The sequence below is a fragment of the Schistocerca nitens genome, chromosome 4 (genome assembly GCF_023898315.1).
Source record: "Schistocerca nitens isolate TAMUIC-IGC-003100 chromosome 4, iqSchNite1.1, whole genome shotgun sequence".
Lineage (NCBI taxonomy): Eukaryota > Metazoa > Arthropoda > Insecta > Orthoptera > Acrididae > Schistocerca > Schistocerca nitens.
The window spans coordinates 400265930-400289505 of NC_064617.1; the positions used below are offsets into that span (position 1 = coordinate 400265930).

Sequence of the window (23576 nt, forward strand, 5' to 3'; positions counted from 1 at the left end):
ACAGTAAATGTTACAGTGATATGCTGCTAAACAAACTGAAGCATGCAATTCCCAATAAACTAAATGTCGATTATTGGAAGGTCCACATACTGCTGCCCACTCTGCTCAAACTCTTCTTGTTCCAAGGTGTGGGAGCAATTTGCTTACTATCTCAGTCTCACCCAATCAGATTTTCATCTGTTTGGTCCACTTAAAAATGCTTTGAGGCCATTGATTCAACTCTGTGTTTCATGCTCCAGTGTATTTTCTCTCTGTGTCGAGGCCATTTGTTTACATACGATTTGAGACAGAACAGGCCAAGGACCATGCATAACTCATGACTGCATGTTTTTACTGTTTGCAGTTTGAGCACAGTTTATGTCTATATTTCTCCCCCTAATTCGCTTTTCTAGTGAACACCACTTTTTCAGAGGGTATCAGATAGATTCGCAGTGGTTTACCAAGTACATTGAAAAGCAGAGTGACTGTGTTGAATACTGATATCAATAAAATTGTTTTCTCTTGTTGTAATAAATTATAAAACATGACTGCATGACAAAATGATGGGAGTGGTTCCCCAAGATTGAAGAAAGTGCGAATGTGATGCATGAGTGAACATCATACCAAAGAAGGTCTTTCCTGGCTGTTTTACGTGATAGTATGAACATTTTATACATTCTAATCAATTGGAGAAAGACTATGCAGGGCACCTGAAATGTTTTAATATCATCACCTTAACGTTTCTCTATTTTATTAATCCAGTCTCGAAACTTTTTAGACTAACTGGGTGATTCTTAAATACTTTATTTGTAACCACAATGTGTGTGTGTGTGTGTGTGTGTGTTTTTGTATCAAGTTTATTATAAAGTGGACACAACAACAGTGAATTGTGACATCCAATTTGTGCCTATTCCCCCCCCCTCCCCCCCCCCCTGCCCCGTCTGTTAGAATACTGACATTCTGATATGTATGGATCAAGAACTTAAGGAAGACTCTGTTTGTTGAACTGACTAATTTGGATTAAATTTTGGGGTATTTAACTTAATTTTCTTTTTAAATCTCTTTGTTGTAGTTGACACTAATGAAGTTTCCTTTATGTGGAACTTATTATATAACTACAAAGTACAATTCTGAAGCTTTGATGTTATGTTGGTTTTTCCATATAATTGAACAAATTTTTTTTTTTTTTTTTTTTTTTTTTTTTTTTAAATCTTTGAGTGAATTGCTTATGTGCTAAGAAACTTCTGCATTACTGTCTAAATTCTTCATAAAAATTAATTTAGTGTTTTAATAAAAACATTTTACAATTTAAATTGCACAGGTACTATTTTGAAAAGAAGAACCTGGACCACCATATCCACGCATGCCATGATAAGAAGAATTATCCGTGCTTGCATCCTGGCTGTGGAAGACAACTAAGTAGTCAGGTATACTGTACAAATGGATTCATTTGGTTCCTTATACTTATCAATCAGATACTGGATGATGTGATGGACGGTACAACATACAGTAGCCTTAAGAAGGAAGCAATGGATCGCAGAAAATGGAGAGGCAAAGGATCTGCTAATATAGCAGAAAACTGATGATGATGAGGATGACCTATCAATCATCCTCTGCCAGTTCCTGAACCACCAGATGATTTAAATTCTATTCCATATAAGTATTTTCTGATGTACAATATGATTTAGATGAAAGTTTGGGAATGGCCCTAGTGGTTTTTACCTATCTGCTGTCCCCCATTAGTCACTTACCCACCTACAGGCCTGCAACACACATTACACATATTTTTGTTTTTCATTTAATCTCTTTGTGACATCACACCAACTTCAGTTGGTTTGGGAATGGCGCTAGTGGTCGAGTAGAGACGAGATCGTGCTGGAGGTCATTGTGGAAGGAAGAGTGGCAGCCGGAGATTGGTTATTTGATGGTAAGGTCATTTGGGGGGGGGGGGGGGGGAGATTCCTTAAGCCAAGCAACAATGCAGAAACAGTATGTGGCACTGGGTTCTGGCTAGGGACAAGGAAACTTTTCTGTGTTGATACTGACAGAAGGAGCAAGGATCCATGATGGTGGAAAAAACACGAAAAAATATGTAAATAATGTAGAATTACATATGAAAAAATTTGCAATAATACACTCAAACATGTGGGAAGAAATACAAAAGGAAAAAAAAAGGATGAAATAAGGGGAAACAGGATGAAATCTGAGGGAGTAGGCAAATAGTGAAAGGTAAAAACCAACTGAAGTTGGTGTGATGTCACAAAGAGATTAAATGAAAAACAAAAATATGTGTAATGTGTGTTGCAGGCCTGTAGGTGGGTAAGTGACTAATGGGGGACAGCAGAAGAGCTTGGTTTGGCGAATTTAGTGGGTGGGAACTGGAATAGAGGGGGAAGTAATGGGGGTGGGGAAGGGTTGTTAGAATGAGATAAAAGTTCTTCTGGCACAGGAAGGGTGCTGGAAAGAACATACGAAAACACACATAGGTGACACCAAGAGAGTGATCTATATGAAGGCGTAGGATTAATAATATCGGCGTGTCTAATATGGGGCAAATGATGCTGCATCAACAATCGGCATGGTCTTGTGGTCTGTTGTGCGTGGCCAAGATGATTGATACAGTGTGGCTCATTAGTAGAGCATGCAGTGCGGTTTGTGAGGTGACAAGAGATACACAGAAAAGAAGAGAGAGAAGGAAGGACACTTAGTAATGCATTAGAAAATAGTAACAAAGTAAAACAGCCCTGTGTTGGGATGGAAGAAAAGCCATCTGGCTAAATTAAACAACAGAAAATCCAGGATGGAATGTAACAGAATAATAATAAGGGGAAACAGGATGACTCAAACATCCCAGAGCAAACAAACAAAGAACAACATGCATCAATTAAACAATCAGAGGAAAAAATTAGATATAGAAGAAAAATTTCAGCTGACATATATAGAATACAAAGACACAAATACAGACATTAGACCATTCTTGCACAGACCGCCAAATAACCCACAAGTCGAAACAACAATAAAAACTATCAACACAATCATACACAACAAAATAAATGAAAACACAACTATGGAAGAGTTACAACTACTGATTTATATAGGAGCACTCACTACACTAAATATACACACTAGGCAGAGATCAGAACCAACCAACACACAGAAGAAACCCACAAAACCAGCATGGCAACACAGGCTACAGAGCAGAATAGAAAAACTGAGAAAAGACATCGGACAGCTAACACTATTTATAAGAAATGAAATGTCATAAAAAAAAAAAAAAAAAAAAAAGGTTAGGTAAAATCTCACAACAAGAAGCGATAGAGCAATGAGATGAAAAGAAGCAGAAATTACAAGCATTGGCCAAACGACTTAGAAGATACAAAAAAAGTGAAAATAGAAGGAAACAAAACCAAACATTCAACACAAATCAAAAGAAATTTTACCAGACAATAGATAACACACACATTAAAATAGACAGTCCACCAAACATAACAGACATGGAACACTTCTGGAGCAACATATGGTCAAACCCGGTACAACATAACAGACATGCATGGTGGATACAAGCAGAAACAGACACATACAAGATGATACCACAAATGCCTGAAGTGATAATTTTGTAACATAAAGTCACCCAAGCAATTAATTCTACTCACAATTGGAAAGCCCCTGGAAAAGATAAAATAGCAAATTTCTGGCTAAAGAAGTTCACCTCAAAACATTCACATCTAACTAAATTATATGTCTGCTTGTGAGATGTCTGCTTGTGTCTGTATATGTGTGGATGGATATGTGTGTGTGTGTGCGAGTGTATACCCGTCCTTTTTTCCCCCTAAGGTAAGTCTTTCCGCTCCCGGGATTGTAATGACTCCTTACCCTCTCCCCTAAAACCCACATCCTTTCGTCTTTCCCTCTGCTTCCCTCTTTCCTGATGAGGCAACAGTTTGTTGCGAAAGCTTGAATTTTGTGTGTGTGTTTGTGTTTGTTTGTGTGTCTATCGACCTTCCAGCACTTTCGTTCGGTAAGTCACATCATCTTTGTTTTTAGATATAAATTATTTAACAGTTACATTGCAGACCCATACACATTCCCTGATGCACTTACACATGGAATAACTTATCTGAAACCTAAAGATCAAGCAGACACAGCAAACCCAGCTAAATATCGCCCCGTAACATGCCTACAAACAATATACAAAATATTAACTTCAGTCATTACACAGAAATTAATGACACATACAACACAGAACAAAATTATAAATGAAGAACAAAAAGGCTGTTGTAAAGGAGTACGAGGATGTAAAGAGCAACTGATAATAGATGCAGAGGTGACATATCAAGCTAAAACTAAACAAAGGTCGCTACACTACGCATACATTGATTACCAAAAAGCTTTTGATAGTGTACCCCACTCATGGTTACTACAGATATTGGAAATATACAAAGTAGATCCTAAATTGATACAGTTCCTAAACATAGTAATGAAAAATTGGAAAACCACACTTAATATCCAAACAAATTCAAATAATATCACATCACAGCCAATACAGATTAAGCGTGGAATATACCAAGGAGACTCATTAAGTCCTTTCTGGTTCTGCCTTGCTCTGAACCCACTATCCAACATGCTAAATAATACAAATTATGGATACAATATTACTGGAACATACCCACACAAAATCACACATTTGCTATACATGGATGATCTAAAACTACTGGCAGCAACAAATCAATAACTCAACCAATTACTAAAGATAACAGAAGTATTCAGCAATGATATAAATATGGCTTTTGGAACAGACAAATGTAAGAAAAATAGCATAGTCAAGGGAAAACACACTAAACAAGATGATTACATATTGGATAACCACAGCGACTGCATAGAAGCGATGGAAAAAACAGATGCCTATAAATATCTAGGATACAGACAAAAAATAGGAATAGATAATACAAATATTAAAGAAGAACTAAAAGAAAAATGTAGACAAAGACTAACAAAAATACCGAAAACAGAATTGACAGCAAGAAACAAGACAAAAGCTATAAATACTTACGCTATACCGATATTGACCTACTCATTTGGAGTAGTGAAATGGAGTAACACAGACCTAGAAGCACTCAATACACTTACACGATCACAATGCCACAAATATAGAATACATCACATACATTCAGCAACAGAAAGATTCACATTAAGCAGAAAGGAAGGAGGAAGGGGATTTATCGATACAAAAAACCTACATTATGGACAGGTAGACAATTTAAGAAAATTCTTTATAGAACGAGCAGAAACTAGCAAAATACACAAAGCAATCACTCATATAAATACATCGGCTACACCACTGCAATTTCATAACCACTTCTACAACCCTTTAGATGACATAACATCAACAGATACGAAGAAAGTAAATTGGAAAAAGAAAACACTACATGGCAAGCATCCGTATCATCTAACACAGCCACACATCGATCAAGATGCATCCAACACATGGCTAAGAAAAGGCAATATATACAGTGAGACGGAAGGATTCATGATTGCAATACAGGATCAAATAATAAACACCAGATATTACAGCAAGCATATTATTAAAGATCCCAATACCACAACAGATAAATGCAGACTTTGCAAACAACAAATAGAAACAGTAGATCACATCACAAGCAGATGTACAATACTAGCAAATACAGAATACCCCAGAAGACATGACAATCAAAAATAATACATCAACAGCTTGCCTTACAACATAAACTTATAAAACAACACGTTCCCACATACAAGTATGCACCACAAAATGTACTGGAGAATGGTGAATACAAATTATACTGGAACAGAACCATTATAACAGATAAAACAACACCGCATAACAAACCTGACATCATACTCACCAATAAAAAGAAGAAATTAACACAACTAATCGAAATATCCATACCGAATACAACGAATATGCAAAAGAAAACAGGAGAAAAAATTGAAAAATACATCCAACTGGCTGAGGAAGTCAAGGACATGTGGCATCAGGATAAAGTTGACATTGTACCAATTATACTATCAACTACAGGAGTCATACCACACAATATCCACCAGTACATCAATGCAATACAGCTACATCCAATCTTATATATATATATACAACTACAGAAATCCGTAATTATTGATACATGTTCAATTACCCGAAAGTTCCTAAACGCAATATAACCTACACCGTACAGTTAAAAGGAAGTCACGCTTGATCAAGGTCTGCGTCACTTTCCATTTTTGACCAGACATAATGTCTGAGAAAAGAAAGACAGAAATAATAATAATAATGAAAAGGATAGTTGCTACCCACCATACAGCGGAGAGGCTGAGTAGCAGAAAGGCAAAACAATGAGACTGTCACACTATTAGCTTTCGGCCAACAAGGCCTTTGTCCAAATTATACAACATACACACACTCACGGAAATGCAACTCGCACATACTCATGACCACAGTCTCTGGCAGCTGGAACCAGACTGCGAGCAGCAGGACATTATGGGAGAGGCAACTAGTGGGGATAATGAGGATGCTGGGGTGGAGAGGGGGAGGGATACCAGGGAAGGGGTGGGTGATATTACAGTGCTGCTGGGAGCATACAGGTTAGATGGAGGACGGGTAAGAAGAAAAAGGAAAAGGAAAAAAAGAAGAAGCAGAGGGGGAGGGTTAGCCAAAAGAAGAGAAGTAAAAAGACTTCGTGCGTTGGTGGAATAGAGGGCTGTGTAGTACTGGAATGGGAACAGGGAAGGGTCTAGTGGGTAAGCTGTAGTTGGTGGAAAGGATCCAGATGGCGCAGGCTGTGAAGCAGTCATTGAAATGAAAGACGTCCTTTTGGGTGGCGTGCTCAGTAACAGGGTGGTCCAGTTATTTCTTGGCCACAGTTTGTAGGTGGCCATTAATGTGGACAGACAGCTTGTTGGTTGTCTTGCCCATGTAGAATGCAGCACTGTGGTTGCACCTTTATTTGTAAATCACATGACTTATTTCACAGGTAACCTTGCCTATGATGGGATGGGTATTGTTTGTGACCAGACTTTAGTAGGTGGTGGTGGTGGTGGTGGTGGTGGTGGTGGTGGTGGTAGGATGTATGGGACAGGTCTTGCATCTAGGTATATTACAGGGATATGAGCTATGAGGCAAGGGGTTTGGAGCTGGAGTTGTAGAGGGATGGATGAAGGTATTGTGTCGGGTCATTGGGTTGCGGAATACCACTGTGGTAGGAGTAGGAAGGATTCTGATTTTAGGGCACAATGAGAGAATTCCCTGGTGGAGAATGTAATTTAGTTATCCCAGTCCAAGGTGGTACTGAGTCACAAGGAGAATGCTCCTCTGTGGCCAGACAGTGGTGCTTTGGGAGTTGTTGGGAGACTGGAAAGATAAGGCATGGGAGATGTTTTTGTACAAGGTTGGGAGGGTAATTACGATCTGTAAAGGCTTTGTGAGACACTTGGTATATTTCGCTTGTCACTACATATGTGATGGCCACAGGTGGCTCGGTTGTATGGAAGGGACTTTCTGGTGTGGAGTGGGTGGCACCTGTCAAAGTGAAGTTATTGCAGGTGGTTGGTAGGTTTGACATGGACAGAATACTGATACAACCATCTTCGTGGTGGAAGTCAACATCGAGGAAGGTGACTCGGTTGGGTTGAGTAGGACGAAATTGGGGAAAAGGTGTCGAGATTCTGGAGGAATGTGGATAGGATGCCCTCGCCCTCGATCGATATCATGAAGATGTCATCATTGAATCTGAACCAGATGAGGCATTTGGGATTCTGGGTGTTTAGGAAGGATTCCTCTAGATGACCCATGAATAAGTTAGGTGGAAGTCAACATCGAGGAAGGTGACTCGGTTGGGTTGAGTAGGACGAAATTGGGGAAAAGGTGTCGAGATTCTGGAGGAATGTGGATAGGATGCCCTCGCCCTCGATCGATATCATGAAGATGTCATCATTGAATCTGAACCAGATGAGGCATTTGGGATTCTGGGTGTTTAGGAAGGATTCCTCTAGATGACCCATGAATAAGTTTGCATAGCACGGTGCCTTCTGGGTGCCCATAGCTGTACCCCAGATTTGTTTTTAGATAATGCCTTCAACCCCCCCATGAACCATGGACCTTGCCGTTGGTGGGGAGGCTTGCGTGCCTCAGCGATACAGATGGCCGTACCGTAGGTGCAACCACAACGGAGGGGTATCTGTTGAGAGGCCAGACAAACGTGTGGTTCCTGAAGAGGGGCAGCAGCCTTTTCAGTAGTTGCAGGGGCAACAGTCTGGATGATTGACTGATCTGACCTTGTAACATTAACCAAAACGGCCTTGCTGTGCTGGTACTGCGAACGGCTGAAAGCAAGGGGAAACTACAGCCGTAATTTTTCCCGAGGACATGCAGCTCTACTGTATGATTAAATGATGACGGCGTCCTCTTGGGTAAAATATTCCGGAGGTAAAATAGTCCCCCATTCGGATCTCCGGGCGGGGACTACTCAAGAGGACGTCGTTATCAGGAGAAAGAAAACTGGCGTTCTACGGATCGGAGCGTGGAATGTCAGATCACTTAATCGGGCAGGTAGGTTAGAAAATTTAAAAAGGGAAATGGATAGGTTAAAGTTAGATATAGTGGGAATTAGTGAAGTTCGGTGGCAGGAGGAACAAGACTTTTGGTCAGGTGATTACAGGGTTATAAATACAAAATCAAATAGGGGTAATGCAGGAGTAGGTTTAATAATGAATAAAAAAATAGGAGTGCGGGTTAGCTACTACAAACAGCATAGTGAACGCATTATTGTGGCCAAGATAGACACAAAGCCAATGCCTACTACAGTAGTACAAATTTATATGCCAACTAGCTCTGCAGATGATGAAGAAATAGATGAAATGTATGACGAGATAAAAGAAATTATTCAGGTAGTGAAGGGAGACGAAAATTTAATAGTCATGGGTGACTGGAATTCGTCAGTAGGAAAAGGGAGAGAAGGAAACATAGTAGGTGAATATGGATTGGGGGGAAGGAATGAAAGAGGAAGCCGCCTTGTAGAATTTTGCACAGAGCATAACTTAATCATAGCTAACACTTGGTTCAAGAATCATGAAAGGAGGCTGTATACATGGAAGAAGCCAGGAGATACTGACAGGTTTCAGATAGATTATATAATGGTAAGACAGAGATTTAGGAACCAGGTTTTAAATTGTAAGACATTTCCTGGGGCAGATGTGGACTCTGACCACAATCTATTGGTTATGAACTGCAGATTGAAACTGAAGAAACTGCAAAAAGGTGGGAATTTAAGGAGATGGGACCTGGATAAACTGAAAGAACCAGAGGTTGTAGAGAGTTTCAGGGAGAGCATAAGGGAACAATTGACAGGAATGGGGGAAAGAAATACAGTAGAAGAAGAATGGGTAGCTCTGAGGGATGAAGTGGTGAAGGCAGCAGACGATCAAGTAGGTAAAAAGACTAGGGCTAATAGAAATCCTTGGGTAACAGAAGAAATATTGAATTTAATTGATGAAAGGAGAAAATATAAAAATGCAGTAAATGAAGCAGGCAAAAAGGAATACAAACGTCTCAAAAATGAGATCGACAGGAAGTGCAAAATGGCTAAGCAGGGATGGCTAGAGGACAAATGTAAGGATGTAGAGGCTTGTCTCACTAGGGGTAAGACAGATACTGCCTACAGGAAAATTAAAGAGACCTTTGGAGAGAAGAGAACCACTTGTATGAATATCAAGAGCTCAGATGGAAACCCAGTTCTAAGCAAAGAAGGGAAGGTAGAAAGGTGGAAGGAGTATATAGAGGGTTTATACAAGGGAGATGTACTTGAGGACAATATTATGGAAATGGAAGAGGATGTAGATGAAGACGAAATGGGAGATAAGATACTGCGTGAAGAGTTTGACAGAGCACTGAAAGACCTGAGTCGAAACAAGGCCCCGGGAGTAGACAACATTCCACTAGAACTACTGATGGCCTCGGGAGAGCCAGTCATGACAAAACTCTACCATCTGGTGAACACGATGTATGAGACAGGCGAAATACCCTCAGACTTCAAGAAGAATATAATAATTCCAATCCCAAAGAAAGCAGGTGTTGACAGATGTGAAAATTACCGAACTATCAGTTTAATAAGTCACAGCTGCAAAATACTAACGCGAATTCTTTACAGGCGAATGGAAAAACTGGTAGAAGCTGACCTCGGGGAAGATCAGTTTGGATTCCGTAGGAATGTTGGAACACGTGAGGCAATACTGACCTTACGACTTATCTTGGAAGAAAGATTAAGAAAAGGCAAATCTACGTTTCTAGCATTTGTAGACTTAGAGAAAGCTTTTGACAATGTTGACTGGAATACTCTCTTTCAAATTCTGAAGGTGGCAGGGGTAAAATACAGGGAGCGAAAGGCTATTTACAATTTGTACAGAAACCAGATGGCAGTTATAAGAGTCGAGGGGCATGAAAGGGAAGCAGTGGTTGGGAAAGGAGTGAGACAGGGTTGTAGCCTCTCCCCGATGTTATTCAATCTGTATATTGAGCAAGCAGTAAAGGAAACAAAAGAAAAATTCGGAGTAGGTATTAAAATTCATGGAGAAGAAGTAAAAACTTTGAGGTTCGCCGATGACATTGTAATTCTGTCAGAGACAGCAAAGGACTTGGAAGAGCAGTTGAACGGAATGGACAGTGTCTTGAAAGGAGGATATAAGATGAACATCAACAAAAGCAAAACGAGGATAATGGAATGTAGTCAAATTAAGTCGGGTGATGCTGAGGGAATTAGATTAGGAAATGAGACACTTAAAGTAGTAAAGGAGTTTTGCTATTTAGGGAGTAAAATAACCGATGATGGTCGAAGTAGAGAGGATATAAAATGTAGACTGGCAATGGCAAGGAAAGCGTTTCTCAAGAAGAGAAATTTGTTAACATCGAGTATAGATTTAGGTGTCAGGAAGTCGTTTCTGAAAGTATTTGTATGGAGTGTAGCCATGTATGGAAGTGAGACATGGACGATAACCAGTTTGGACAAGAAGAGAATAGAAGCTTTCGAAATGTGGTGCTACAGAAGAATGCTGAAGATAAGGTGGGTAGATCACGTAACTAATGAGGAGGTATTGAATAGGATTGGGGAGAAGAGAAGTTTGTGGCACAACTTGACTAGAAGAAGGGATCGGTTGGTAGGACATGTTTTGAGGCATCAAGGGATCACAAATTTAGCATTGGAGGGCAGCGTGGAGGGTAAAAATCGTAGAGGGAGACCAAGAGATCAATACACTAAGCAGATTCAGAAGGATGTAGGTTGCAGTAGGTACTGGGAGATGAAGCAGCTTGCACAGGATAGAGTAGCATGGAGAGCTGCATCAAACCAGTCTCAGGACTGAAGACCACAACAACAACAATGCCTTCAAAGGAAAAGTAATTGTGGATGACGATATAGTTGGTCATGGCCCATCCAGAACCTCTCCCACGAGTCCATCTCTCCCCTCACCTCCCCGCACTCCTACCTTCTACATGCTTCCTAAAGTCCGCAAACCCAAACATCCATATGCCCCATTTTGGCAAGTTACTGTGCCCACACTAAGAGAATCTGTGCTTTTGTATCCCAAAACCTTCAACCTTTTACCCGTAACCTGCCCTCCTACATGAATGATACCAACCATTTCCTCCACAGTCTCTCTACAGTTCCTGTCCCTTTACCACACGGTGCCCTGCTCTTCACTATTGATGCCACTTCCCTTTACACTAACATCCCCAATACCCATGGCCTTACTGCTATTGAACACTAACTTTCCCAATGCATGACGGATTCCAAACCAAGCACCTCCTTCCTAGTCACCATGACCAACTGTATCCTTGCTCACAATTATCTTTCCTTTGAAGGCATTACCTACAAACAGATCCAGGGTATGGCAATGGGCACCTGCGTGGCACCATCAGATGCCAACCTGTTCATGGGCCATCAATAGGAGTCCTTCCTAAACACCCAGAATCCCAAACTCCTCACCTGGGTTAGATTAATTGATGACATCTTCATGATCTAGGTCAAGGGTGAGGACAACCTGTCTACATTCCTCCAGAACGTCGATATGTTCTCCCCCATTCACTTCACCAGGTCTACTCAACACATCAAACCACCTTCCTCATTGTTGACCTCCACTGCAGAGATGGCTATATCAGCACCTCTGTCCATATCAAACCTACCAACCACCGGCAATACCTCCACTTCAACAGCTGCTACCCATACCATACCAAGAACTCCCTTCCATACAGCAGAGCCACCTATGACCACCGCATCTGTAGTGATGAGCAGTCCCTCTCAAAAAATACCAAGGGTCTCACTCATTCCTTTACAGCTCGTAATTACTTTGGTATTCCAACGCCCACCAAACCTACACAATATCCTCATCCATCCCTACACCACCCCTGCTCCCAACCCCGTACCCCATGGCTCATATCACTCTAATAGGCCTAGATGCAAGACCTGTCCCATACATCCTACCATCACCACCTACACCAGTTCTGTTACAAACCTCATCTATCCCATCAAAGGCAGGACTACCTGTGAAACCAGTCAGTGATGTACAAGCTAAGCTGCAACCCTGGTGCTACATTCTATGTGGGCATGGCAACCAATAAGCTGTCTGTCCGCATGAATGACCACCCTGCTGCTGAGCATGATGCCCAAGACGATGTTCTTCATTTCAGTGACTACTTTACAGCCTGTGCCAACTGGATCCTTCCCCCCAACACGAGCTTTTCTGAATTGCACATATGTGAACTCTCTCTGCAATATATTCAACATTCCCATAACCGTTCTGGTCTCAACCTTTGTTAGTCGCTGTCCTTAAGCACTAGCACCTTCCCTGTTCCCATTCCAGCACTACACAGCCCTCTTTTCCACCAATGCACCCAGTCATTTTACATCTCTCATTTGCTGCTAAACCCCGCCCCTCTCCCCCACCCTCTGTCTAACTTCCCGACTGCTCCTAGCTGCCTCACCCTCCACTTCATCCTTGCCCACTCCCCGGCAGCACTTTACAGTTCCCCATCCCTATCCTGCTATCCCTCCCCCTTCCCTCCCTGGCCACGCCCCAGCCTCCTCCTTACCACACCGGGTTGCCTCTCCTATGATGTCCTGCTGCTTGCAGTCTGGCTACAGCTGCCAGAGAATGTGGTCACATGTGTGTGAGTTGCATTAGCATGAGTGTGTGCGTGTGTATGTGTATGTTGTCTAACTTTGACAAAGGCCTTGTTGGCCGAAAGCTACCGTATTGACTCGAATCTAAGCCGCACTTTTTTCCAGTTTTTGTAATCCAAAATACCGCCTGCGGCTTAGAATCGAGTGCAAAGCAAGCGGGAGTTCTGAAAAATGTTGGTGGGTGCCGCCACAACTAACTTCTGCCGTCGAATATATGTAGCGCTACAAAGGCATGATTTGTAGGCACAAAGATAAATACTGGCACCAAAACCTCTGCGTCAGTGAATAAATTAAAAAAAAAAAAAGGTTGAAGACGAGCCTTTTGCCTTTTTCCTCCGCCCCGAGTTTCGACCACTGCATTTTGGTACATTATCCAACGAAGTAAATACAAATTCCGTATTGTTCATCTTCAAATGTAGCTGCATTTCAATGTACTACAAAAATGTGACTGGCAAGACTGTTTGGGATGTTTGTCAATATGGCCTACTCTGCGTTCTGAATTTTTTCCTACCTGTGAGAAGAGATGGTTGCTAATAGGAACTTTTATGAATTGTGAATCACATGCAGTATTCTCTTCACCATAAGAATAATACGAATATAAACATTTTGCCATGTATTGTTTCGTGTTTGCTACTATCTCATTTAAATCCTGTCTGCCTAATAAACTACGAAACTAGAGTGAGCCAACAGCAAACGCGGAAGAATATACATATCATGTAATGTTTATATTCGTATTATTCTTATGCCTAATAGTGATACAGTCAGAAATAAAGCACGGCAATTGACTAGATTTTTAAATCTAAGATGACTCTAATTTCTGTGCAGAATGTAATGAACTAAAAAGCCGCCTGCAAAGATTTTCAAACGGAGAAAAATTTTCGTTAAAATTTCGTTCAGAACATCATCTATCATACGCAGTCTATTATTTGGTTCTTGTTGATCATTATCAAAGAAAGCAATAGTGTAAGTAACAACAAATGTTTCGCTAATGAGACGATTCCTCTCTATTTTTTTATTTGTAAGCGGCGGTAGCGCGCACAAAAGCAGGCCATGACGCGAGTGGCGACAGGCCGTAAACACGCACAATTAGAATGCGACAAACAATGCATGACACAGTACAGTAATGCATTTTCAGCTTAGTGACGTAAACACCTATAACAAAGAAAACGGCACTTATCAGATCAAAGAAAAATAAGCAATCAATTCAAACCAGACGAAGCACGTGAAAATGAAGGGTACCTGTATAAATACGGACGGAGCGCCTGACGCATAGCAATGGCTACCTGGTAAACCTTAACTGCTAAGCTTACGACTCGAACCAAACTACTGCAGCTGTATCGTCATTCATTCGACCTAAATTGTGTCTCATATTACAATTAGACGAACTTTTTTCGATTTGGAGGTGGGACCTAAAACTGTTCTCTCCCCTTGAATTTCGAGTCTCAAATTTCAGGTGCGGCTTAGATTCGGGAAAATTTTTTTTCCTTGATTTCGAGTCTCATTTTTCAGGTGCGGCTTAGATTCGAATGCGGCTTAGATTTGAGTAAATACGGTAATTGTGTTGTAGTCTTTTTGTTGTGCCTTTCTGCAACTTGGCATCTCCTCTACAGGGTGTTCATTTACCTTTCTGTCTAGAGTACCTCAGCTAATAGTCACCATACACTGTTTTATAGGCACCAGATGTGGGAAATAATTGATGACATTTCAAAAAGGGTTAAACATCTGAAATTTTAACATTCTCTGCAATGTGAAACTTAATTGTATGTAAAACTCCAGGCAAAAATATAAAAAATGTAGGATAACGCACACTGCTACTTACCATAAAGAAGATACACTCCGTTGCGGACAGTCACAATTAAGACACTTACATAAAGCCTTTGGCCACAGCCTCCATCAGCAAAAGACAAATACACACAAGCAAGCACACCTCACACACACCACTGCCAACTCCAGTATCTTGGGACAGAATGCAGCCATCACATGGGAGGCAAGCAGCAATCTGGAAGGGACAGGGAATGGGAGGGATAATAGTGGACAAGTGGGGAGTGTGCAGCGATTAGTATGTCAATAAGTGCAGCATCAGGAGGTTGTGGGGCAGGGAGGTGGGGAAAAAAGAACCTAAAAGGAAGAGGAGCAGGGAAAGATGGTTGGCCACATTGGCAGAGCGCAGCAAATAAAAAGGTTGGGAGATGAGAATGGGGGGAGGTGATATTACAAAGGGTATGGAGACTGTTGGGTGAAGGGTGTGGGGACAGTATGTTACCATAGGTTGAGGCTAGGATAATTACAGGAGCGGAGAATGTGTTGTAAGAATAACTCACATCTGCGCAGTTCAGAAAAGTTGGTGGTGGAATGAAGGATCCATATGGCTCGGGCAGCTAAGCTGCCATTGAAATCAAGTATGTTATGTTCAGCTGCATGTTGTGCTACAGGGTGGTCTACTTTGCCCTACAGTAACATACTGTCCCCACACTATCCACCCAACAGTTTCCACCCCCTTTGTGCTATCATCTCCTCCTCATTCTCGTCCCCAATTCTGTTTATGTACTGCCCTCTGCCAGCGCACCCACCCACCTTTCCCCACCCCTTTCATTTTTCGCCTCTCATTTCTGCACTTCCATGCCTTACAACCTCCTGATGCTGCACTTGTTGGCGTCCTAGTCCATGCACACTCCACCAGACAGCATTCGTCACTCTCACCACCCATACACTACTACCCCACCCCTTCCAGATTTCTGCTAGTTTGCCATGTGGTAGTTGCATTCTGGCCCAAGATGCTGGAGTTCGCAGTCATGTGTGCATGAGGTGTGCTTGCTTGTGTGTATGAATGGTGTGTGTGTGTGTGTGTGTGTGTGTGTGTGTGTGTGTGTTTTGATGATGGATGCTGCGGCTGAGGGCTTTATATAAGTGTCGTTTAAATGTACCTGTCTGCAACTTAATGTGTCTTCTTTAGGACATGTAGGAATCTGTCTTTTCCTACATTGTTAATTGTACATTCCCCCCTTTTGCTTTGTATATGATAAAATAAGAAACCGTGTACTTTGGTCATTGTCACACAACTTTTGATTTTATTTTATTTCCAACCAATTTGTAACTATAATGAATTCATAACCATTATTCTGCAATTTTTCCATTGACTGTTCTGACTTGGTGATTTTGATATCAAGTGTGTAGTTAGTTGTCGTATTAATACATAACCAAAAGTTACATTCCTTTTGAGCTTTGTCATTTCAGGAGGTACGATGCAGTTAAATTTGTTGGATTTATGAAGAATGTTAAAAGAATGTGCAAAATCTTCTTTCAAAATTATTAAACCAAAAAAAAATTGTTTTCTTTGTGTGGATATATGTTACCCAGACACAAACTTAGGAACAAGATTTAGGGAACAAGTGAACACAATTGGTATAAACCCATGTTCGGTCATTGTCTCACCTGACAGTAACTCAATATATTTAAGTGAGAACACCCATGCTCACGCAGATTCTTTTTTCTTTAATAAAAATTTAATTTGGTATTAACAAGTGGACACAGCTGATTGTAAGAGCAGTTTCGCCAGAGTCACTCAGTTTGGCCTGAAAATAAGACAAGTACATATATAACAAAATTGAAATAAAGCTCATAAAGCTGTGAATTAAACATGAAAACCATGGAATACTCCAGTCAACTGATATTGTGACCCAAAGTTTAAACAAGCAGCTAAAAAAGGGTTAATGTTTTGAGAAATAATTGATTAATTTAAATACTGAAAATGATTGTTTTGTTGCCACATGTGTTCTTTGCATCCACATGATTTCATTTTTCAGGTCAGCTGTACTGTATTTATATGTTAAGTTACCTTCTTTTTACTATCTCTTAAAGTTTTTATGTGTAACATCTGTGTATCTGATTGTTAATTTTTATTTTTTAGGTTCTCCAGTTACTTTCTAAAATAAATCATTAATGCAGTGTTTCAGTCAGCTTGAACATTTTGCTTGTACTTATCGTTACGTGCTGTGGTTACCCAGAACATTGTGAGTTCCTCTTATTTCAGAATGAATATTCTGAGGCCATGCAGTTTGAAGTATGCAAAAACAGATATCAAAGCCATAGAGAAATAGTTCTGTTATCTCACATGTCTGCAGTGTGTGCAGTGGGGTGTTTGGAAGGACAGTTGTACTTAACAAAAGTTTTCCCATAGTGACAGTATTGGATGAAATGTCTCAATTTCATGGGTATGGAATGGAAAGTTCTAGCAGAATGTAAATAATTAAGTGATAAAGATAACAACTTACCAAATAGCAGACGTATGGAGTGCCAACAAGTGCACAAAGAAGAATGAAAACATCACTAGCATTTGGACCAATCCCCTTTCAAGTACGCGTGTGTACTTCCGCCCCGCCCCACCCCACCCTTACACACACACACACACACACACACACACACACACACACACACACACGAGATTAGGGTAAGGAGTTGTCAGGTAGTGGGGAAGGTGAAAAAGGAGGTGGAGAGTGGAAGGGAAAGTTGGGAATTTGTGTCTGATGGCCTGCAGTAAGGCAGCAGGTGCACAGTATAAAGGCTCCTTTGGGGGGGGGGGGGGGGGAGGAAGTTTACTACTACTGGGCTAATTACTGTTTAGCTCTACAGGACCTTTATACTGAAATGTTTCCCACGCCACCTTGTATTGTCTTTCTATGTGTGTGAGTAACTGTATGTTCACTGTTGTGGGTAAATACATACAGCGTACACAGGGCGATGTGTGAAACTGATAGCGATTACATGCTTCCACTGTTGTAGAAATCTGCTCCAGCTGCTGCAGATAGCGTGTTGAGCTGAAAGTGGTAACCAAAGTACGGAGAAATATTCTTCAGGGCTCTTTTGCATAGCAATCGGATTGCTTTCAGTTTTGAGAAATATCCAGGTATAATTGTGGATTTTAATGATCCATGAAGTGACTTCTTTTCCGAAGAAAGCATCGAACTATTTCACTAGAACTGAACGCTCCCGTCAGAACTGTTCTCAAGCTGGTATTTATTATTAAATCACAATAGGAGTAGAATAATTATGTGAGTGCTGACCGCCACAGAGTAATAAACAATATCTCTCTCTCTCTCTCTCTCTCTCTCTCTCTCTCTCTCTCTCTCGCACTGTCACAGCAAGTTACGCTGCATGATACATCATAACAGGATAGGAATGTGATACACAGTTGCTGGAACTGGTGAGTTTATGCAGTGCAGGATGACAATGATGTGGGGGAGTGAGTTGGAAGCAGCTGTTAGAACAGAAAAGGTAGAAACTGTGGTGAAGATGGTGTGGGTGCAACAGCCATTAAAACCAAGCATGTTGTGCCCACCAGCATGTTCTGCCACTGGATGGTCAACTATGTTTTTGGCTACAGTTTGGTGTGGCTATTCATTCTGGTGGAGAGTTGGTTAGTGGTCATGCCCATGTTAAATGCTATGCAGAAATTGCAGCAGAACTGTTACATGACGTGGCTGTTTTCACAGGTGGTCTTGTCTATGATGGGATAGGATAAGCCTGTGGTGACACAAGAGTAAGTTGCACTAGAGTGATGATGGTACAGGTCTTGCACAAATCTCTTGGACAGGGGGTGGTAGTGGTTGTGGTATGTGGATGGACCTGGATGTGGTGTGGGTTGCTGGGCAGTGTAATAAATGTGGTCTTAAATGGTTGCTTCAAAATGCGTTCCATCTGGATTCTTCACCTCAGCACCAGACTTCCTGAACTGTGTAGATGGGAGTTACCCTTGCAGCACATCCATCATTCCCATAGTCCTCCTGGCCTTAGTTCCACTCACCCCCTACACCCACACCCTCTTCCCAACAGTCTTTGTTTCCTCTGTTTTGTCATCCAGTCCTAACCCACTCCTCCATGTCGTCGTCATTATGTGCTATACAAACTCACCAGTTCTAGTGCCAAGACATCTCATTCTTACCTCACACACTTGCTGGTTCTTCCATACTTCTGCTGCTTCTCCCTACTGTATTCCATCCGCAGCTTGGAGTCTAGTGGCTAGCATTGCTGCCTCTGGATCACGGGGTCCAGGATTCGATTCCTGGCTGGATCAGGGATTTTCTCCGCCCGGGGACTGGGTGTCTGTGTTGTCCTCATCATCATACGGGAAGTGGCAAGATTGAAACTGGAAACATTGGGAACATGTCCGGGCACTGATGACCTTGATGTTAAGTGCCCCCACAAACAACCACCACCACCACCACGACCTCCTCCTCCTCCTCCTCCTCCTCCTCCTGTATTCTTATCTCACACGTCAGCTGCCTCTCTCCAAGGTTTTCCTCCCTTCTTCAACTCTCCCTTCTGCTCCCCACTTCTCTTTTCTTCCCATCCCACTCCATCTGACATGACCCTTCATCCCTGGCTATCATGGAACTGCAGTCCCAGCATTGTGCTTTCAGTCATCACAATGTTTCAAGTATCAGCATTTTGCATTCAGGCAGCACTGTGTGTGTGTGTGTGTGTGTGTGTGTGTGTGTGTGTGTGTGTGTGTGTGTGTGTAAGGATGTGGGAAATCATCATCTTTCTCATCTTCTCAACAGTGGTAAAAAGTTCTCACCCAGTTCACATTCTTTGGTCTTCTTTGTTACCCATTTTGCACACACTTCAGAACTTTTCTGTAACATTTATGTAGAGTAGAAGTTGTTAAATTTAAAATCATGTAGCTGATGGAGCAGCCAGAACACCAGTAATTCATCAGATTATAGTTTTAGGTCCATTTGTCTTACAGTTTCATCAGTCTCTGGATCAAAGAGGTAGTCATAGTTTCAGTTATTACTTCAAAAAATAAAGTTACATAATTTTTTTTATGCTGGTGCATGTCTGCAGTCCTGGTACACACTGAAGTCTCTGAGCCATAGTACTGTAACATGCTACTAGATGAGCCAAAACAAAATAGCACCGACCATTGATAAAATGGAGTACCCCGCAGGTATTCACAGCAGGCAAAATGTTGTATATGCGTCAGGGCAATCCAGGTGATGCCTGTAGCCATCTGCATTGGCCGGATACTTCTGCAATATTTCCACTGCTCTGAAAATAAATCATCACAGTATGATCAACTTCATCAGTGGGCTGTTCTGTTTGTTTTCTCTCCTGTAATTGTGTGCTACATTACTATGGCTCAGAGATTTTACTGTGTGCCAGGACTGCAAACATGTAACTGGCCGGAATGGCCGTGCGGTTCTAGGCGCTACGGTCGCAGGTTCGAATCCTGCCTCGGGCATGGATGTGTGTGATGTCCTTAGGTTAGTTAGGTTTAAGTAGTTCTAAGTTCTAGGTGACTGATGACCTCAGAAGTTAAGTCGCATAGTGCTCAGAGCCATTTTTTGCAAACATGTACCAGCATAAACAAAAAATATGTAACTTTATATTTTTAGGTGATAATTAAAATATTGAGTACCCTTTGTAGGCAAACTACTGACAAGATTAAGCAGCCCTAGATCATACCAGATGCAAAAATTAAATTACAGCACAAAATTTAAAAACTAGTAGGAGCAACAGTTTTCAAAGCCATTGTTGTTTGCTTTCACTCACAGCCTTATAACTACCAAACGAAAACAGTGATTTCTATAGCTTTATAAACAATCCATAGATGGTGCTGTATTTGTGTGGCTTTGTTCTCAGGTGCCAACATTTAAATAAAGCCAAATACTCCCCTGCCATTCAAAAGTGGCTTATAGAGACACAGAAATGGCAAGACTCTGGTAAGTGCCTGCTGGAATTGTTCTAACCACACAGAAACTGGTAGTAGATGTCAAGGATTTGGACATACATATTACATTCAATAGTGTAAAACATTCATCATGCAGACTGTATTAAAATGCTGGGGAAGGCATAAGTATTTAGAAGCATAGTAAGCAACATATAGAATTCCCAACCTCTTCACACACACTCAGAAAGTTAGTGAATACAATATTGAAGCCCATTGGTGAAAACTTGCCAATACTCTGTTACATGTTTTGACCTTTGTGTGAAGATTCAGCATTATTTTCTTTCAACCACATAGTAAAGCACTCTTAAAATCTGTGTCATAGCTAATTGCTCATAATGCCAAAGGAGTATCACCATGCTATTACACAGATGTTTGATATTTTGGTTGATCAGTGTATGTCTGTATCTTTATTATTTATTGCTATTCTTATCTACAATTTTGTTTTTTATAGTACTAAATCACTTTTATGTTAAATAGATGGTGTGAAAAATGGTGATGGCCTACATTTTTACAGACAAGAATTTGACAGTTAACATATTTGTGGCCACAATATAACCATGCGACACTGCCGGTTCCCGTGAGATCACCGAAGTCCAGATGCATGGTATGTGGTTAATAACAAATTTACTTTTCTGATAGGAAAGACCACATGTTGTTGGCATTATATATTGTTGCAGGGCATATTTAATATGCTGATATGAATAATTGATGGATTGTGTGTTAGCACAAGGGTTAAGCACTTTCTTAATTAATTTTTAAGGAGTACTGGTACCGTAATTGTTAAGTATTGTTAGAGTTGTGTTTGACTGATGAGAAATGGTCTATATCAAGACAAACATTAAAAGGATAGGACATCCGCTTACTGAGCATAGTTTGCGTGTATGTTTTCAGAAGCCAGTTTGTTGTCTAATATCACTGAATGATGTAGTGCAGCACTAAGACGCTGCATTTTTATTCAGGAGTATTGTGGCCCAAATCTTCTGACAGCAATCAACATGTAGGTTTTCCATTATTTCCTTGCAACTCTTAAAGTAAACACTAGCAAGGTTCCTTTGAAAGAGTTCAGCTCATTACCCTCCCCAAATTGAGCTTTTACTGTGTCTCTGATAACTTCATCATCAATAGGATGTTAAACTGTAATCATCCTTCCTTTCTTGTTATCTGATGACCAAAATGAATAACATACATACCTGCTCCCGACTCATTACTTGATTGGTGTCTTTTTTTCCTTGAGATTAATCTGTGTTTGTTGATGAATAACCTAGTTTTCTGAACGCTCTTTGTTGGAGACCAGGGTTATAAGACAACCGTCTTATTAGTGTTATGTCCAGAGTGCAGACATGCAAAAGCTCCAAGAATAGTGTTGCGAAAAATATGAAACCTCATGAAGGAATCATAACATGTTTGCAACCTATTGGTGATAATATATAAATTATTAAATTTTCAGATTAAAAAAAGTTACAAAATGCATTGAAATAAAGCTATATTGCTGATACTACCTCAAGCAACGTAGATGATTTTTACAAGATGATTTCGTCTTCAGTTGAAAGACTGATTTGATGCAACTGTCCATGCTAGTCTGTTCTTCATCTCTACATTCACTTTACTTTGAAAAGGGAGGAAAGATGAAAGATAGGATTTAACATCCCATTAACGTCTAGATCGTTAGAGATGGAACAAAAGCTCAGAATGTTCCAAGAATGTGCAAAAGAAACTGTTCTGGCATTTTCTTGAGGTTATTTAAGGTAATCACAAAAAACATAAAACTGGATGGCCAGAAGGGATCAGTTTGAGCCGTTCTCCTCCCGAAGGCGAGTCCACTATGCTAGCCACTGCACATCTCGCTCAGTGATTTACTTTGATTACATTCCACGACCCTTGTTTTACTTTTATTGATGGTCATCTCATCTAAAACCTATCCTTTCTGTTCAACTGGTATTCAAAGTCCTCAGCTGTCATTGGTGGAATTACAGTGTCGTTGGCTAACCACAACATTTTTGTTTTTTCTCCTTGAACTTTAATTTTCTTTTGAGATTTGTCTTTGGTTTTCATAGCAATTTGCTCACTATACAGGTCACTGAAATCCTTCAACTCTTTATAACTGTAGTCTTGTTTTTGTTCAAATTGTAAAGAACCTATTGCTTCCTGTATTTTATCGCTGATACGTTCAATTTCGAAGATACCGAATCTAGTACTTTTGTGTTAGGCAATGTATCATAAACAGAACAGTCATTCAAATTGAATGCAGAAGACTTTCAGATCAGTGACAAAGTCATCTCATCCTTCACATTCTAGGCCTAAAGGCCAGCCAGGGGCGAAAAAAAGCTCTGTCCAGTGAAGAACAAAAATTTACAAAATGTATTAGCTTTCTGTATGTTTCATCAGAGACTGCTTGTGTTTACACACGCAACATTTTGAGATGTGTCTGTCAACTTTGGTTATTTCTTTTGTCATTTCCCAGTATATGAAAAGTGCTTGTAACATAGACGAACGGTAAGAATTAACAAATTTTAACAATGAATTTTGGAATATCCAACAATTCAGAAATTCCAAATGAACATTTTTACAAGCTGTTTGAGAAGGAAGCTTGTTTTTTCGTATGTTGCCAATGTTGAGTAACATTTTCATGGTTTTACTATAATCGTGGTGAGCATTTTGATGTACACATCACA

The 23576-nt window shown here is 40.7% G+C and overlaps 1 protein-coding gene across 4 annotated transcripts in view; it reads left to right on the plus strand.

The window, feature by feature from the left end:
- The window catches only part of LOC126251626 (transcription factor IIIA-like), a 67583-nt gene that overhangs the window by 29375 nt on the left and 14632 nt on the right, over nt 1-23576 (plus strand). Inside the window, exons 7-8 of one of the 4 annotated variants that reach the window (XR_007545761.1) lie at nt 1301-1406; nt 21419-21508. Coding sequence is in view for 2 of the 4 variants with exons in the window: in XM_049952169.1 (XP_049808126.1) it covers nt 1301-1406; nt 20817-20834 (124 nt within the window). In the remaining 2 variants the exon portion in view is untranslated. Of the gene's footprint in view, nt 1-1300; nt 1407-20816; nt 21261-21381; nt 21509-23576 lie in introns of those variants that run through there. The other 3 variants (XR_007545762.1, XM_049952169.1, XM_049952168.1) reach the window with 3 other exon arrangements.